General features: G+C 37.9%; 2 protein-coding genes across 2 annotated transcripts; one reads left to right on the forward strand and one right to left on the reverse strand.

Annotated features, from left to right (window-relative positions):
• Window positions 1-1,706: 1,706 nt before the first annotated feature.
• On the reverse strand, window positions 1,707-15,994 carry cpsf2 (cleavage and polyadenylation specific factor 2). The gene is made up of 15 exons (XM_028440073.1): window positions 15,860-15,994; window positions 15,499-15,663; window positions 13,424-13,583; window positions 13,215-13,320; window positions 10,006-10,135; window positions 9,800-9,915; window positions 9,074-9,261; window positions 8,650-8,940; window positions 8,467-8,567; window positions 7,222-7,425; window positions 6,988-7,140; window positions 5,241-5,463; window positions 4,515-4,829; window positions 3,472-3,606; window positions 1,707-2,080 (listed from the first exon to the last, which is right to left on the reverse strand). The coding sequence occupies exons 2-15, from the start codon at window positions 15,645-15,647 to the stop codon at window positions 1,988-1,990; spliced, it is 2,364 nt and encodes a 787-aa protein (XP_028295874.1). The 5' UTR covers window positions 15,648-15,663; window positions 15,860-15,994; the 3' UTR covers window positions 1,707-1,987.
• A 181-nt stretch (window positions 15,995-16,175) lies between these two features.
• On the forward strand, window positions 16,176-18,535 carry ndufb1 (NADH:ubiquinone oxidoreductase subunit B1). The gene is made up of 3 exons (XM_028439591.1): window positions 16,176-16,259; window positions 17,681-17,825; window positions 18,377-18,535. The coding sequence occupies exons 2-3, from the start codon at window positions 17,686-17,688 to the stop codon at window positions 18,411-18,413; spliced, it is 177 nt and encodes a 58-aa protein (XP_028295392.1). The 5' UTR covers window positions 16,176-16,259; window positions 17,681-17,685; the 3' UTR covers window positions 18,414-18,535.
• The last annotated feature ends 2 nt before the right edge of the window (window positions 18,536-18,537 follow it).

Consider the following 18,537-nt stretch of genomic DNA (forward strand, 5'->3'; position numbering starts at 1 on the left):
ATCTCCCCAGTCGCTGCTCACACACTTTCACCCTCCCACAGTTTGGCTCCAAATGCTTCTGCAAAACGTGACAAGTTTTCCAAGGACCTTAGTGAGAAAATAATATCCACTGAGTTGTAGGAGGCTCAAAAACCAGGTTTATACAGCGTGTTGTTGTAAAAGAACTGTCTGAGTAATGAGTTGGAAATGCTGCCCATTGGTGCATGAAAATGAAACAAATCATTCCAGATGCAATAAAAACTCCATTTGAACACGAAGAAGACAGTTTAGTTCTCACATTTTCACACATCTTTTTTGCTGCAGATAGTTTCCTAAATGATTGTTAGGAACAGTAATCCACAAGCAGATCTATTCTCAATCCCAGTTATCACTTCAGCAACACCTGCTCTTATTGCTGCATCAGCACTTTTGAGGTGCAGGAGGATGGATGCACCTATACCAGTATGTCTTCATCTGCTGTTGCTCCAGCTCCCAAAAAGCAAATATGCAGTGCAGTCTGAGTGGTGAGTGAATAAAGATAAAGCCATGTATTAAAGATGGTTATTGGATGTTTATTCCATCCATGCTGGTTTATTCTTCATCATTGTGAGGTGATGAAGACTATGGAGACTCCCTCAGGGAGAAGATCATCAATCGATCACAGGCAGGTGTGCCGTGGTGCCGAATGTAAAAACGTTTTCATAGCCGACATATTTTAAACATTTAGCTGAAAATTTTATTTCATTTGAGACAGAAATTAATTTAAATCAGCATGTTCTATATCAGCGATTCTCAACCGGTGGGTCGGGACCCAAAAGAGGGTCGAAGATAGCTAGTCAAAAATAAATAAATAAATAAATGCTTAACGTCTCTCATGTTGGACTTGTCTTTTATTTGGAAAGAAACTTTTCTTTTGACAGGCATGCTGTGAAACGCATGTTGCTCATGAAAATATATAGATTTATCATGTTTTAAAAAGCATTATATACATGTGTTTTCAATAGCTATTATTGAAACTTTGTCTGCAAAATGTGGGTCCCAGCTAGACCAGATCAACTTTTCTGTATCCTTGTTAAAAATATCTACACATGAAAAATAAATCTAAATGTTAAAGATAAATGTAAATCTAAATGTTAAATCTCAATGTTGAATCCAAATGCAAATGTTACATCTAAATGTAAATGTTAAATGTAAAATTGAAATCTAATTGTAACTATTGAATGTAAATTGAAATGTTAAATCTAAATGTAAAATGTGTATCTAAATGTTAAACTTGGTGGCCAAGTGTAAAGCTAAATGTTTAGAAATTTTGCAAAATGGGCAGGTCACTGCCTGTCAATCATGGAAAAATTATCCTTGACAAAAAATGAGTTTTTTTGTACAATTTGTCAATTTTTTGTGAGTGATATTTTGCAATGATTTTAGTCATGATTAATTGTTGACATACACTGACACAAATAAATTATTTGTGCTGTCAAACGAATAAAATTGTTGATTGCGATTCATTGTTTTGCTGAAACTCAGTGTAATTAGTCGTTGCAATAAGAATAGAACATATTGTAATGTGTTAAAGAACAACAAAGGTTTATTCTTTGTTCAAAGTGCTTGTTTTCCTTTACAAGGAAGCAGATATTTACTACTTTTCTCTCCTTGGAATTCTAAATTCTAGAATTATTCTATAATAATTATCCAGAACTAAAAAAATAAATAGTAAATGATGCATGACATACGTGTGAAAAACATCTTTTATTGTCAGGGTATGACAGAAAAGGTCAGTCCAGGGAAAGTATCGGCCTTTGACTTTGCGGATGTGAAACGACATCACAAAAATGTTAACAGGACTAAATTATAAAAAAAGGAAAAATATACGACTTCTACAGACGAAGAGAGCAGAAGCAGAACTGGGCCCTGAGGCAGAGCGTTCTCCTTTGGGTGAAGTCCTTGAGAGGCAGTGTTTGCTCTGCAGCCTGTCCTCCTCTTCTTCCTCCTCCTCCTCCTCCTCCTGCTTCTATACCACTGCATACTGCTGATACAGCAGCTCCCTGATCTTGTAGTAGTCGTCACACAGGCATCCTTCCAGGCCGATGCGCCCGGCCTCCGTCTGGGTGCAGAAAGAATTCGGGTCATTTCAGAAAAAAAGGTTTCACAAACACAGTTAACAAAGAAGGATGAGCCCTGCTCCTGCTGACCTCCAGAACAAACAAACACACTGGATCAAAGCAACACATTCAGATCAAAATACACACACACAAACAATCAAACTTTGATCAAAGTCTTAACTGTCTTTGATTTGATTTTCTGGGTTGCATCTATTTTCACTTCTTGTCAATTATGTGGATTGGCTGCCTCCCACTGTTCATTCTACTTTAGTCTGGAAGGTTTTTCTCTCTCTCCCCCCCCCCCCCTTAACCCCCCCTCCCACCCTTACTGCAAATGTTTTTGGTGCGTCTTTCATCTGAGGTGAAATATTTTCATTTGCCACTGGGGTTTGTATAGCCTACTTATCAAGGCCGCATTTGCTACTCTGTGTTTGAGGTTGTGCTTAGTGTTAAGTGCTTGTGTTGTTTGTTGGCGTGTGTGTAAATAAACATTACTGAACGCTGCTTTCTTAAACCTTTAAACAACAGAGAGGAACAAACAGAACATTCTCTCAAAGTAAAAATACACAGAAATGCACAGTAATGACCTTTTTTGATCTAGAACTACCTTTCATTATTCTTACAGCTTCTAATATGTATATATATATATATATATATTCCTCACTGCACTTAAAAGTACCAAACTATCATCCATCAACCAAAGGTAAACAGAAAAGCAGTTTTTCCACTAAGGTGAATCGTACTTTGCTGCCTCCAACACATCATAATCAACAAAAACCAAAGCAATAAAGTGTCCAGTTGTTGATGGAGAATTCATCCTCTACTTGTTAGTTTCAGGAATAAATACAGCTGTGTCTAATGTTTGGAGCACATCTGAATCTCAGATAAAGACTGCAAACATGATTTTATAGTATAGACTGGGCGTGTCTTAACTGCTCCAGGAGCCCCGCCCATAATCAAGGCATTTTTTAAATTTCCCTCCTAGTGGCAGGTCAGGATTATTATTTTTTCCTTAAAGCAACTAAAAGCAACACAAGTTGGCATTTTGACCAAAAAAGCTGTCTTAATGATCTAAAAATGCAGCTTGAATGCTTTACTCTAATAAAAAACAATGGGATGTTTACAGGCAGTGGGGCCGTGTGACATCATCAATCACATGATTTCAAGATGGTGAAATACAGGCTCTAAAACTGTAATGTAGTCCCATTTTTAAAAGTTAATAAAATGAATATGGTGCATAATAATTTGTTTTGTTAGGCATAGATCTAATAAGTACATTTCAAAGATTTTAGGCTAGATTTTTAACACAAGCTGCTGCTCATTTTTCAGTCTGACTAGTGGAGAGCAGCAGTGCAGGAAACCAATGGATCACTCTCAGGAAGTGAACACTCACCCTGCGGACGGCCACGATGTTGTTGCACACCAGCACCCCTCCTACGAACTCAGCCTGGATCCCCTCCCTCAGCAGCACCTGCTTGAAGTCGGAGAGTCGTGGCTCGTTGATGAACACCGACTGATGCCCTGAAATCTGAGAGGAGAGCAGAAGAGATCCGTGGTCACGCTGGTCCTCAGTCAGGCTTCTTCATACACGTCAGAACAGAATGATCTGACCATTCTTACTGTCGTAGGCCGTGATTAGAATAGTTTTTGTCCACTCGGTGCAGAAGTCCTCAAATTACTTCAAAATAATATATATATACATTTTTTTACAAAGACCAAAATAAGCGAGCAAACTACCACTATCTACAGATGTATTTCCTGTCAAATAAATAAATAAATATAAATCCATTTAATGCCTTCAAAAAATACATTATTTTAAAAATGCGCTGATTTCTTTATTATTTTAACTAATTATTCTGACAAAACCAAACTTGTATTAGCTTTTCCTATGTAGCCAACTGACGGCTACACATCTAAAGGAGGTTTACATATCTGCTTAATCTGAGAGATTGAGGACAATTACCGGTAAAAGACAAGACACTACAAATAGCTGTAAAGAAATTAAATTAAAAAAAGCACAAAATTACTATAGGACTAGCTTTCTTCTTCTTTTTCTTGGACTAAAATGAACATTTTTGCAATCTTATTCTATGATTACATATGTTTCTCATTATTCTGAGAACAGAAAACATAAAGGTTTTCTTACTCTTCCTTAGGGAGGGCTGGTGATGGTCACAATTATGCAATAAAATACATTCATTTATTTAACTGCAATAATAAAGCATTTATTGCTGTCACAAAAAGACTGCACTACATGTATAGTTGAGCATGTGCAGACAAGGCATAAAAACAAAAAAAGAAAAAAAAAGATAGATACAGGTTATATAAATTATATTTGCACCAAATATGTTAAACGACTCTTAGCATGATCGTTCTAATTGCTCCCAAGCCTTTCTGAGAATCTGGACATTAGTAGTGTGAAAGTGGTGCTCTCACCTCGGTTGGAGGCAGTGGCTCCAGAGTAGGAATGACGTCGCTCTCCTCCGACACCTCCTTTATATCCTCCCCAAACAGATTCTTCATGGCGCGCTGAGCGGCCACGGCGGTGGCGCTGTGGTCGATGTCTAAGTCGGGGCTGACGTCCACCGTCATCTCGTTTTCTTCCCCTTCGTCCTTGACGCCCACCTCCAGCATGACGCCGGTGTCCACCTTCTCGACCCGCATGTCCAGCACGCCATCGATCCACGCCAGCTCAGTGTCTTTAGCTTTGCAGAACTGCAGAGAGCTGACCAGAGAGTCTTTCAACCGCACCTTTAACGAGACATGATGACATGGGTTAGAAATAGAATTAAATTTACAGATCGTCTCAGGATTCGCGCCAACCACAATGTGTGTAACATATACAACAGACATAGGCAACTGGTGGCCCTCGGTGTAATTTTGTGCGGCCCCCAAAACAAAATTGGAATTCATGAAGTTGGAAGTTATACGATGAACAACTTAATACACAAAACTCAAGAAACACAGGAAACAGCAAAATGCACAAAATGTCAATAAAAGAACAAAAAGTAACAACAAAAACACAAAAAGTTTGAAAAAAATAACAATATAAAAAATTATTCATAAAATACACAAAAAGACCACAAAGACACATGAAACAACAACGCAAACTCCGTATATGATATTACATGGACACGTTTTTCTAAATGCTAAGAGGCTGACCTGGTAGATGTGTGTCTCACTGGTGGCGTCCACAGTTTCCTGTAGTTTCGGTGTGTACACCTTGATGTCCTTGCTGAAAGCCTTGCAGGAGTCTGCTAACTCCTGACTGGCCTCTGGTGGTCCGTGAACAATCACCAGCTGCCTTGGTTTCATCTGATTAATGATCTTCTTTATGGAGTCTCCATCTGAACGGCCTTCGTAGTCGATGTACCTTACCCTCGCTCTGTCCAGAAACAAACAACTAGTTAGACCTTTGGAGGTCGCTGATCAGAGGGAGCATTATTTAATACAAGTGGAAGCTGTCCAGTAACTCGCTGCAAGGATAGAAATTGATTATACAGTAGCTTTTAACTCCATTTCAGATTCTTCCAGTACATTTAAAATCACTGTAATGTGAAGCTCTGTAAAGATTTGGTGCCAACATGACGAATGAGGCTCCATCTGTGAGACAACACAAACAAAGCAAGCAAAGAAACGCTAAAGACACACCAAACAATGATTGTGCTTGTGCAGTCAGAAAACAATACTCCATCGCCTGCACATTTTGATTTACTTTGGTGACACTTTTGTTTTTAAAGCTTCAAGTAATTTCTTTTTTTTTTTTTCCCTCACTGAGCTGTGTCTTACCGCTCTTATCACATCATACACATGCATTTACCTATTTTCCTTTGTTGGGCTGCATTAGGCTGTCTGTCATAAGGTACTGTACATCCTCAATGGTCGCACCGCATCCAAACAGTAACAAACACAGTAATTACCATTTTATTCCACTTTTTGGGGGCCGTAGGTTGAGAGGTGATCATGTGATGTTGTTTTTACTCTTACTACCGGCCAAGGAGGTCCTATTTTCACTGGTGTTCATTTATTTGATTGTCTGTTAGCAGAATTATGTCAAAAGTACAGGAACGGATTTTGACCACATTTTACCTCAAAGCCCGAGGGACAAATGCAGCCCTTTAGAGCATCTAATTCAGCCCGCAGGAGACAGTAAAACTTTGAATTTTTTTATTTTGTAAAATGATTTATGACAGTTGTAAATATTTCAGTCCCTCCAATTACACAAATATGTGACATAAAACATGTTGGCAGTCATTTTGAATCGCATCTCTCAATTTTTCAAAAGTCCTGCAACTTTCCTAAAATGTCAATATACTGATTCTGGATCATTTTTATTTATTTTTTTTTTTAAACTCTCTTTCGTCATTGGCAAAATTTCAAAAATTAATCTCTCGGTTCGTAATTGACCAATCTTTATAAATCACTGTTATGTTGGGTTGGTTCTTCAATTATTCCCCAGAGTTTCAATGCAATAAAAAAAACGTATTGTTATTAATAGTGATTGAAATATCTTCCAAGCCTTTAAAGTTTAAAGTGTGAATAATCACGGTACCATGATCAGGATCAATGATCCAGATAACTGGGTATATCTGACAAACAGCATATTTGGCACATGACAGAGGTTTTGCGCTCTCTGAATGCTCTTTTTTCTATTGTTATGCCCTTTGTGTTGCTTTTTATGAATGAAAAGTGCTGGATAAATAAAGTTTATTTGATTAACAACCTTTAGCATGTAAAGCACAGTTTAAAGTTGGTCATTGAGAGCTGCAGTCCTGCATGTTGGAGTCGTTCCCTTGCTCCAACACACCTGATTGCAAAAAAGATTCTCTCTCTCAGTCTTCTGCATGATGGTGCAATCCATGAATCCATCAGATCTACATCCATGCGACAACTCGCAATGTTTACTTACTTGATTTCAAGACTCTCTATACTTGAGACGCACTTGGTGGGAACGATAGACAAATCCTGGTCCATGGGCTCGTCACCATTGCTCAACCCAGACTGCAGCTTGCTTTTCTCCTCTTCTGTGGACTGAAGCTCAGGAATCAGGAAGTCCTCCAGCCTGAACGAGCACAATGGTTATTCACAAAAACACTGTTGATGTTCATTTGTCATGTCCTCCACATGCCCTCCACTGTCCTACCTGATCACTTCTCCGTACTCATCCCATTTGATTCTTTCTTCATGTGTGGGGTACATGGGATATGACTTCTTGGCTTGTTTGAAAAAACTGCCTTTTCTGCTGCCCTCGCTCTTCATCATCAAGTCGTGGTGTTTGGTTTTCATGGCGGCCGGCTGATCCAGATCCTCATCCATATCGCTCTCATCACTGGAGTCTATGTCCACCCTGTGCATCGCAATCACACACGTTAGGGCTGCTCGATTATAGAAAAAATAATCATCACGATTATTTTAGTCGTATTTTAAATCACAATTATTTCTCCACCAAAAAGTTATTTATTTTTTGTACAAAACAATGTAAAATATATTATTTAAACAAATACAACATTCAAACACTAAAATTAACTATTATCAAAACAAAACACATCTTGCACATGATGTGTCTTTGCTGTAGGTCAAACCCAAAATGTTCCCATATAAGAGAATTTGAGAACTTGTTTACCATGTTACGCTAAATGGACTTTTCTGTGCTTTAAACATCATAAAAGTGCTATTTGGGCTTCATACACACGCTTAAAGTGTTTTTTTTCATTGATTCCCTCAATCGTTAGTTAGAGGGTGATTTGTTCCTTTCTTACTGCAGGGTGAGCCCAAACACACCGCTCCAATTTGATGCAGCACTGAGCTGGAGAAGCCGCGCCTCCAGGAAGCTCTCTGCCGTGATTGACATGTAAACAGACACACCCACAAAGGTGAGCATTTCAGCGTCCTTCGTGCATGCTATGTATGTATTTTCTACAGTCTATGTATGTACTGGTGAACGCCCCGCCCCCACGCTCTGTCTCATGTTTATAAAGCAGCATGAGCTCGGCTACGGAGTGGGTGGGAGGAGGGCGGGCCGTCCTCTGGCCCTACTTCACCGTGCGGGGAGGAGGAAGTCAGTGTCCTGTCTATAGACACGCCCACTCATAAATATGCATAAGCAGGCTGCTAATCAGCCTGTTTGTGTAGAGTTGCTCAGAAAGTGACTTTTCAGAGGCTAAAACTCTGGAAAACAGGCAAGTTTGGGAAAATAAACCTCAAATACTATGTTTTTGGGGTTCTTAGAACAAAAAGAAATGGGTGAAAAATAGCATGATATGGGACCTTTAACAGGGGTGTGATTTATCATATACAGAAAAATCTGCTTTTCTGCTCTCAGGAACGAAGCCTCCACACGATGAGTTAAAAATGAACCCATCACCAACCATTCTGGGGTCTAACTTACTCTTTTTCTTGTTCAAGTTTTTTTGCAGCTTCCTTCTTTATTTTGTCCTTTTCAAGGTAGTCCTCTAGCTCCTTGCCTTCCAGCTTCACTCTTTTCCTCACCTGTCATGAAAGAGGAAACATGCATTGGGTTCAAATGACTCTGATAGGGTGAGACAGCATCTCCCTCCTCCTCCCCCCTCACCTCCAGATCCAGCGACGTCTCCGTGGGGTGTTCGATGAGGTAGCGAGCTAATGTTCCTGGTGTGGTGCGGTAGGTGAGGATGACTGAGTTTTTGGCGTTCTGACACCACTGGATGAAAAGCTCACGGGAAAAGCCCGACTCCAGGTCTGGCTGGCTGCAGAGCACCACTTTGGGGTTGGGGATCCGGGCCAGGTCTGCCAGGCCGTGACACAGGGTCAAATGTCTGAACTGGAAGGGGTTGTTTCTCTTGTCCTCAAAACATCGCATGAGCTTGTCACTCATCCACTCGACCTGCAGAGAAACAGCAAATTGGAAAAAAATAGATATTTCTAAATAAGGATCTGTGGATGGCGTTTATGGTGACTTAAATTCTCATTTAAATTCCTTCAAAAACATTTATTGAGTGAAAACCAGTGCCTGACACCTGAGATTTGGAGAACTCCACCACATTGTAGCTGACGTTATTGAGCAAAGCCAGAGGATAAACTCCCAGCCCCGCATCCTTTGTTCTCCAGATCTGATCCAGGAGCTGAGCCAGCTCTAGGACTCGTCCAGCTGTGTCCACAGCGATAAGGACATTACCGTTACCACGCAGAGTCTCCATTACATTAGCTATGAAAAGAGAAAAAAAGAGATACTGGTCATCAATTGCATCAATCTAACATTAAATGACTTCAGTGGTTCACAACCTTTTTTAGGTCAGGACCCCATTTTTATACCACAAATTTCTGGCAACTTTTTTTCCTCTAAAAGTAGTTTTTTGACCATATTTGTAATATTCTGTTACAAATACAGAGTAGGAATGGTTAGTTCACAAAGTGACAATATGTGCCAGCTCAGATAATTTTATACTGCATTTATTTATATATATGTATAGAATACAGTTGTTTAAGATTGTGTGTGGTGTTTTAATTTGAAAAAGAAGAATTGTTTCAGCACTTATGAGCTTCCTGCCTCTTCCTGCACTGTATGTCTATTTCTGTGATATTATGTATTGTTTTTTTTAATTGTGCCAAATAAATAAATAAATAAATAAATATATACATAATCTTAATCAGTAAGTCATTTCATTTTGTTATTACTAGATATTTCAGGTTACCCTATTTTATTTCCAGGCAACCCCAAAGTTGAAAACCCCTGGATGACTTACTGAGCAGCTGCTCATCTCTCTGTTTGCGACGTGGCTGAACATAAGCAGCATTGAATGAGTCTGTGATCAGTAAAGAGGGACGACTGATGCTCTCCAACGTGCAGCCGTTCAAATGGCTGCAAAAGACAATGTCAGAATAAAGACAAAGTAAACTGTGAATCAAGCAAAAACACTTTATTACATTATTTTTTTAGGTTGCTACATACATTTCCCGTTTGTGGTTGAAGTCCACAGCGTAGACAATTTCATCTTCTCCATCCTTTACAATTTTCCAAATAGTCCCTCCAATCATGTGGCCAGCTGGGAGAGGAGTGATGGAGAGACCGTGTCCCTTTCCTACAAAGTGAAGGAAGATTAAGGAAATGCGGGAATGGAAACAAAAACAGCACAAGTAGATGAAATAATCAGATCTGCTTTATATCACTCTTACGATAATGAAGCCTTACAACCGCACTGATTAAGGGGTCTATTCTCCCGTCTGGACTTAAGCGTTTTTTTGCGTGCCTGCAGTTACGCACTTCTCTCCAACACGTATTCTATGGTCAAGGCTGCTGACACACCCACCGCAGTAAGGAGCCAAAAAGCGCGTATGTGTGAATGAAGGCGGGTTGAAGGAAAGGACTCTTGTAAATGTCATTGAAATCCGTGAAAATGAGAAAGTTCACTTTTAATTTGAAACGCCTTCATTGATAAACAATGTAACAGGTTGATTTGATCAGATTATTGCAGTGTGACTGAGGATCGGCCGCATTCTGTCCAAGTCACAGTTAAAATCTCTCTCCTTGATCATGATCATGATCATCATCATCATCGTCATTGCTGTAAAGCGTGACCGAGTTAGATGTGCTAAAGATATGAGGAAATAATCGGCCTCAGAGCGTCCTGCTTTAATACAGAGGGATGTTTGCAGTGAAACAGAACTATTGACTTCCATAATATGCAGTTTTAAATATAAATAGTGTAAAGCGACCTGAACTGAGTCTCATTAAATGTGTGGGAACAGTTTCTGGTCCATCCTCCTCCACATATGACAGCTAGTTTCAATCTGTAGTGGATCAAACTGTGACTTTACGTTGGACATAGTATGAAAATAGTTGAATCACTGTGACCAACGGGGACAGAAACCTGCGTCTGTCAGAGTTTTAACTAATCGAGCAGCAGCAGCTGAGTGATCACAGCTGCTACATGACGCACGAGTCCATCTGGCTTCAAATGTAACTAAGTCCATATTTCTAGTGCAATATAATGTTTCATCTTATCAGGGCGCTGCACTTATTCCAGGGTTAGAAGCGCGTGAGAGGAAAAGGACTTACGCACACCGAAGAATGCGCGTAAAGTCAGATTTGAATAGGAACACCCACATTTCAGGGCTGCTCCACCCACAGTGCGTAACTGGGATGAAGGCACGCGGCGACTGACTTAACAGTCAGGGGGAGAATAGCACACAGCCATAAATAGAGCCGCTGCGTGGCTTTTTGGACTTACGAACATGGGAGAATAGAGCCCTAAATAAAGTCTATGGACAACTTCCTACAGGGAGCAGTTGTAACAGTTTAGGAACTGGTTTATATATTCTGCAGTGCACAGACAAGCCAAATTCATAATTATGTAGTATTGTTGTATTCAGCAGACAAAAGCGCTTCTGGGTTTCCAATGGATACATCGCCGATCTGGTTTTGCTCTGCTGTCTCGCAATCCCCACTGGTTGCGTTTTGAATGCGCCATACCGCAGTCCGGTTGACGTCACGAGACCGAGGAGTTCTCGCTATATTTACATAATCACGTGAGAACATAGTTAAAGCAAGTGTTATAAACGCTACAACAAACAGATAAGCAGGTCAGTGTTCATAACGCAACAGTACAAGAAGAATTATGGCGTTTTGGTGATGTAGTGACTTGAAATATGATCTGAAGTGTTTTATTTTGAAAAGAAACCGGATGTAGGGATGACCCAATACAACTTTTTCACTTCCGATATGATACCGATATTGATCCAATACGATATCATCACTAATCATACATACTTTTATTACTTATTTTGTAGTGTGGAATGTTAGAAAAGGCTTGATCAAGTGATGTTACGCAAACAGAGAACAATAGTCAGTAACAGTAGGTATGAGAAAACCTGACCCATTCATTATTAACCAATTTTAACCTTTAACATAATATCTACAGTATTCTACAACTGAATAAATATAATATATATCAGAGATTTTAGATGCCGAAAAATGTGATATTGGTTTTCTGGCTGATATCGGACCAATATCCGTTATCAATATCGAATCGCAATACCGCTTACCGGTAGTTTTCATGTTTAGTGTGTGCTTAACTTCCTGTTTCACGGTATTTGCTCTATGCTGAGTTGATGCGTCGTGCTCCGGCATTTGCTAGAAATAGAAGTCCTGCGTAACTCTGCGGAGGGCTCGGGATTGTCAGAGCTGGGACGGAGCAGATATGCAGCGCACCGGACCCGGTGGAAATTAACACAGACTAAAGTGACACCTATCAGCTCTACTGGCGTGGCGGAGACGTAACGCAGTGGACCCGCATCCAATGGAACATGGCGGTTAGAGTACGTGACTGACATAAGGCTGATCCATAATTTGACCAATTATAAAAGTTGAATTCTGTTAGATTAAAGAGAATAAAACTGAATTGTTCAAAGACTATCATTATAATTAAAGTAACAGAGGTTTCTGAGGCAAAGCTTTGCATAAATATTTATGATCTAACCCACGTGTGTTAAACTCAAGACCCAGGGACCAAATCTGGCCCTTTGGAGCACCCAATTCGGCCCACAGGGGAAAGGAAAAATGAGAGAGAAAACATGAATCATTGTGTAAATTAAACTCAACAATATATGCAGGGGCTCACAGTTTTCCCGGTGGTTATATCACATGATTAAAGCCATTTTTAATGTTAAAACTATTAAAACACCAAATTATTACATAATCTTTTAATTTTCCTAAAATTATTAGTAATACATAACATTTTCTTTAATTAAATAAAAATTGGTCAGAGATCTAGGAAATGTCTGTGTTGGGACTGGTTTCTTACATATTTTGTATTCTATGTATACGTACAAGTGAAAACTAGGGCACAATAATGTTGAAATGACTGGTTTTCCCACATGAAGTCTGTGGCCCTCTTGATATCAATCTGCTGTGTATTTGGCCCCTGAACTAACACAAGTTTGACACACCTGATCTAACCCTTTTTTAGCATTGAGTTTTAAGTTTCTAATCATCCCTTAATAATACGAGAGTTGTGAAGTTGTAAGGTTATTGTAAATTCCTGCATTTGGTAATGTTGTCTTTCTGCTGACACATTGTATTTTGATCCTTAAAAACCAATCAAATAAAGTTGTTTTGTTTTTTAAAACTGATTTGGAATCTTTACCAGTCTGCTGACTCACCTTTGAGATTAACAATTTGAGAATATTTCAGCTGATGGATTTTATCAAAAGCAGAGTCCACATCATCCAGGGTGAACAGAGTGAAATCTTCACTGTTGTTCCGAGACTAAGAGAAGAAGAAAAAGAAGAAAATTATAGCAAAATATAGATGTAATCTCTGAAAAATGAATGAATTTGTACATTCACCATCTGCAGCACCATGTTTATACCTGATATAAATCATACATGAACATCTGACCCATCTTGTAAACAGGAATGGTGGCAAAGATGGTGCAGTTTAACCCCAGTTTGCCCACAGCATAGGGTAGGGCTCCCAGGTGTAAGGGGTCTGGATGGGAGATCAGCACAGCATCAACTTGATGAATGTATCTAGGGTGGAAAACAAACACGAAAAAGGAATAAGTGTGCTGTATGAAATAAAGATGCTATTTCAAAAAAAAAAAAAAAAAGTTCAGAAACGGTGCATGTAAGAAGGGTGTAAGAAAAAAAAAATCAATTCAGCAATATATCACAATATTTCATCACATGATTATAGCATTGATTAAAAAAACATCCTAATTGATTTTTTTAATCATGTTTTTTAACAAAAACAAAAACATTGATTTGAGCTACCATAGGCCTAGCACATAAACACCGACACAGGTGTCAGTGAACCACAAAACACAACATAAACTAACAGCTACTATTTTTTTTTAAAAAAAAAACATTGTTGTGCTTTTAATAATAATAATAATAATAATAATAATAATACATCAATTTTATATAGCACTTTTTTGGGAACTCAAGCCACTTTACATAAGAAATACCAAAAGAAAGAAAACAAAGAAAAGAAAAGAAGAACAATAACAAATAAATTAAAAGATTCTGATTCTGATCAGACCTTGTTAAACTACCTCACTCCTCAAAGCATTTTAGCTTGGAAGTTGATTGCACTTTATTTTCATAAAACATATTGGGCACTTTCATAGATCTATGTCATAACTTTTTTTTTTTTTTGTTGTAGAAGGAAAAGATACATTTAAAAAAAAACAAACAAAAAAACAATGTAATTATGATAGTTGATAAACATACCAGCTGTTTTTTTGCATTGGTACTGTAATTAAATCACAGTAACCATTAGGGGTGAGTATTTTCAAGGATGTTGCAATACGATATGTATCATGATACTTGGGTCACGATACAATATTATTGCGATATATCACATTAATCTACCCAGTTAATATCAAAATTGAACGTAGAAATGATGAATCAAGTTGCTGTATATGTGCACCAGAAGATATTAATCATTCAGAGGTAGGGATGTAAAGATTAATCGTGAGGCAGTTAAAAATTGATTCAATGGTGCCACCAAGGAAAGTCATAATTATGAGTTAGAAAGTCATATTTATGAGTTAGTGAAGTCATAATTATGAGTTAGAAAGTCATATTTATGAGTTAGTGAAGTCATAATTATGAGTTAGAAAGTCATATTTATGAGTTAGTAAAGTCATAATTATGAGAAAGTCATAATTATGAGTTAGTAAAGTCATAATTATGAGAAAGTCATAATTATGAGATAGGAAGTCATAATATGAGAAACAAAGTAATAATTATGAGTTAGTAAAGTCATAATCATGAGATAGAAACATTTTTGGTACATCCATCTGTACCCATGGCACTGACCAGAAATCTCCATTTGTTGTTCAATAACCTGTGCTACTTCAGCCACACCAGTTTTATCCTTTCGATGCCAGAGCCTCTTTCTGCTTAGTATCTTTTCAAGGGTGTGTTTACTCAGCATATTTCTATGTGAATTTGCAAGCAAACAAAGTATTTCATCATTTGTAAAGCCTAAAGTCTAAAGTAGTCTTTGATAGTCTTATCAGCCATCTCTCAGTGTCAGCTCACCACATGAACAAGCTGCTGTAAATGTGTTTAAGTATCTCATAATTATGACTTTTTTCTCATAATTATGACTTTCTATCTCATAATTATGACTTTACTAACTCATAACTATGACTTTCTTTCTCATAATTATGACTTTGTTTTCCATAATTATGACTTTCCTTGGTGATTTTTTTTTTTTTTTTTTTTAGATTAGATTTCAGATAGTCAAAGTAGAAAATATTCTGTGGGTCTTTAAAATCAGTCAAAATGCTCAAAAACCGCTGGCATTGAGGGGGGTAGAAAATCTGAGAACGGCTGGCACTGAATGAGTTAAGATATCATAGAGGAATAAATAACAAGAAAAAATCGGACAACTGACCAAGATGACTAAAGATAAACGTGAATGGGAAAAACTCACCGTTTCATTGCATCGATAATGTCCATAGAGAAGTTCTCGTCCCAGCCACAGTCCAGAAGAAAGCGGAATTCATCCACCTGCAGCAGGTAGCAGAGCGCAGACTCCTCCTGGACCCCGGAGACGGCGGTCAGCTTGATAATGGACGTCATGTTTCATAAACTGTAGCTGAGAGTGAAGCAACACCATGTCAGTCACACATTGAAACAAACCCGCTCTGTGGGTCAAAAACATCAACGTTTACATGTAAACACGAGTGGGTTGTTAGCCATTGCTTGCTAACTCACAACTACCAACGCTATTTAGCGTTGTTAGCTGGGCTTAAGACAATAAAAATGAATGATGACAGCTTCGTTAAACATACCGGTGACTGTGAAAATAGTTAGTTAATCACAATTTGATGTGTGAACACAGTTGAATGGTTTTTCTACGGGTCAAACCAGCAGACATTGTGCTAAGGTCTGTTAGCATACATGTTTGCCGCTGCGCTAAGTTGAAGGTTCACAGGAGCGTACCACTTACAGTACAACAATACGGAATGCCAAAAATAATAAATAACAAGAATAAATTAAGTATTTAAAGGAAATTTTAAAAATGTGTCTCTATATTTCCAAGTATTAGTGAAGTGAAACAAATTAAAGGGTTTTTAATGTGTATATATAAAGATTTAAATGTAGCAAGTGAGCCCTCCATAGTTGGTAGAGTCCGTTGTCCTTCGTGGTGTAGATGAGGAGCTAAAGGCCACGACTCGGTGTAAATACAAGGTAGTATGTCTTATTTATCTACGACACGTCTCTATAATACTGAAGCATACGCGCTAATATGTGTACATGGTACATATACAATATAAATTGATGGAATTTTAACAAGCTGTTTTGGTAGACTAAAACATAACATTGCTAATGCTGAGATGCTAATGGATTGCTAACACTTTCGTGTTGTGAGATTAGTTTTGTGGGTTAAAAGTGAACAAATTGTATTGAACATGTATGCGATTTCCCTTTGTTTCATGGAAATAATTTGAATAATAACGTTATTATACAAGTGCAGACCCAACAATCTTGTTAATATGTTTGTAAGTGTCTGTCAAATCAATAGTATATGTCCATGTATAGCAACCAAATATTGTTTTCAAATGCCACAACATTAGGAAAGGCGAGGTTAGCAGCAAATATATATTTAAATGTAATTTTCCACATATGATATTATGTTCAGTCAGCACATAGGTGAACACTCAATATGGGGTATATATGCATATCTTTATGTGCATTATTATTATTATTATTATTAATAAATGTTTACATATTTGTTCTTTGCTCTTTTTTTTCTTTCATAGGATTATTTTCCCACTTTTATTTTGTAGGCCGTGGCTATTCATAAAGAAACGTATGAATAAATAGATATTCTATTCATACGGAGCGCCCCTCATTGACCAGTTTAGGTGACGTGATACGTGCACCACGCCACGTGACTTAAAGTTCCGTCAGTTTTATTTTAGCTCATTTATTTTTAGCTACCCTGGTAACCAGGAAATACCCTAAAATGTTTATTTTATTTTCGTATATGTATTTTTAAAGGTGGAATTTGCCGTGTTAAATATGTTAAAATTAAAAAAAAAAAAAAAAAAAAAAAAGACAAAAGTGGGATTCGAACTGACGGCAGCAGATGGAAGGATCCTTGAGTGCAGCGCCCTTTAGAGCACTCGGCCATCCTGGCACAGTGAAAAACCACAGGCACATTACTCTTATGTAGAAAAGGTCCGGAAAATGTACCCATAGTCTGGAGGCTATTGATGTTTCTGTATCATTAGACACTTCATATTTTGTATTACAAATGGATGTTATCTGCTTTCTGTCCTGTGTATCGTCAGCTTTTCCCAATTGTGAAAGAAAAAGTCTTACCTTAAGGCCATATGATCACCTCAAACCATTCCTGAGACCATTGCCATCCCATTTTGGGATGTACACGAACCTTAAAATGAACTGGAATATATAAGCCCTATAAAAGCCTCCTTTTTACACCCACATGAATTAATAAGCTGTGTTTGGTCAGGACTTTGTGGATGGTTTCCATGGTAGAGTAGAAACAGTCTAAGTTAATATTTCCAGGCTTGGCGTATTGAATTTTTAAATTTTAGTCCGTTTCAAACTCACTAAATGTTGAACTTTTATTTTGCCCTCTGTAGGAACCATGGTGAACTTGGCAGCATTTGTCCGAGAATATGTGGCATTCATTTTTGTGCCCATGGGCTTCGTGATGGGATGGTATCTGGACAAAAAAAATGACGAGAAACTGACAGCTTTCAGAAACAAGAGTCTTCTGTATAGCAGGTGAGAAGACGACTTAGTATTGTAGATGGAAACTATCTTATGCTAGTAATTTAATAGAGCCAGGGTTTATCGTGCATCTGAGAATGAGACCAACTAGGCTGTAAATTGTTGCAATCACTAAAGCATAAATTCCATTACTAGTGGTGGGACTGGATTAAAAGCAACATTTTTCCAATTAAAATAGATTTTGGTATAGTACTGAATCAATTAAAACAAATTAATTTTGTTTATTATTTCCATCATTGAATGCTAACACATTGTGCAATATCAAAAAATGTAAATTAAGGAGCTATATTCATGCTTTTCCAGATTTTTTTGTAAACTTTCAAAAAACAAATTTATTTGTTAAAACAGCACTTGGTACAGAACATAACAGGGAAGTGGAAACTAGTGCAAAATAGAATATCTGTGGCATGAAATAAACAGGTTCTACACTGCAGTATTTTTTTTTGTTATTTTTCTGGAAATAATGAATAGTTATTAATACAATAAAGTCTCAGACATATGCATTACATATTAGGGGATAATTGGGTTTTTTTTTCTCTATGCAGGGAGCTGAAACCTGGCGAGGAAGTGACTTGGAGGTAGAACAACAGTCTTCATGGAAAGCCCTGTGGTGTAAATGTTTGATGGGAGGCTGTCAAAAGAAACTTCTGTACATCTACTTTTGAGTTGTATCAACCGGTAATAAACATGTATTATCAGAACAATG

The sequence above is a fragment of the Gouania willdenowi genome, chromosome 24 (assembly GCF_900634775.1).
Source record: "Gouania willdenowi chromosome 24, fGouWil2.1, whole genome shotgun sequence".
In the NCBI taxonomy this organism is placed as follows: Eukaryota; Metazoa; Chordata; class Actinopteri; order Blenniiformes; family Gobiesocidae; genus Gouania; species Gouania willdenowi.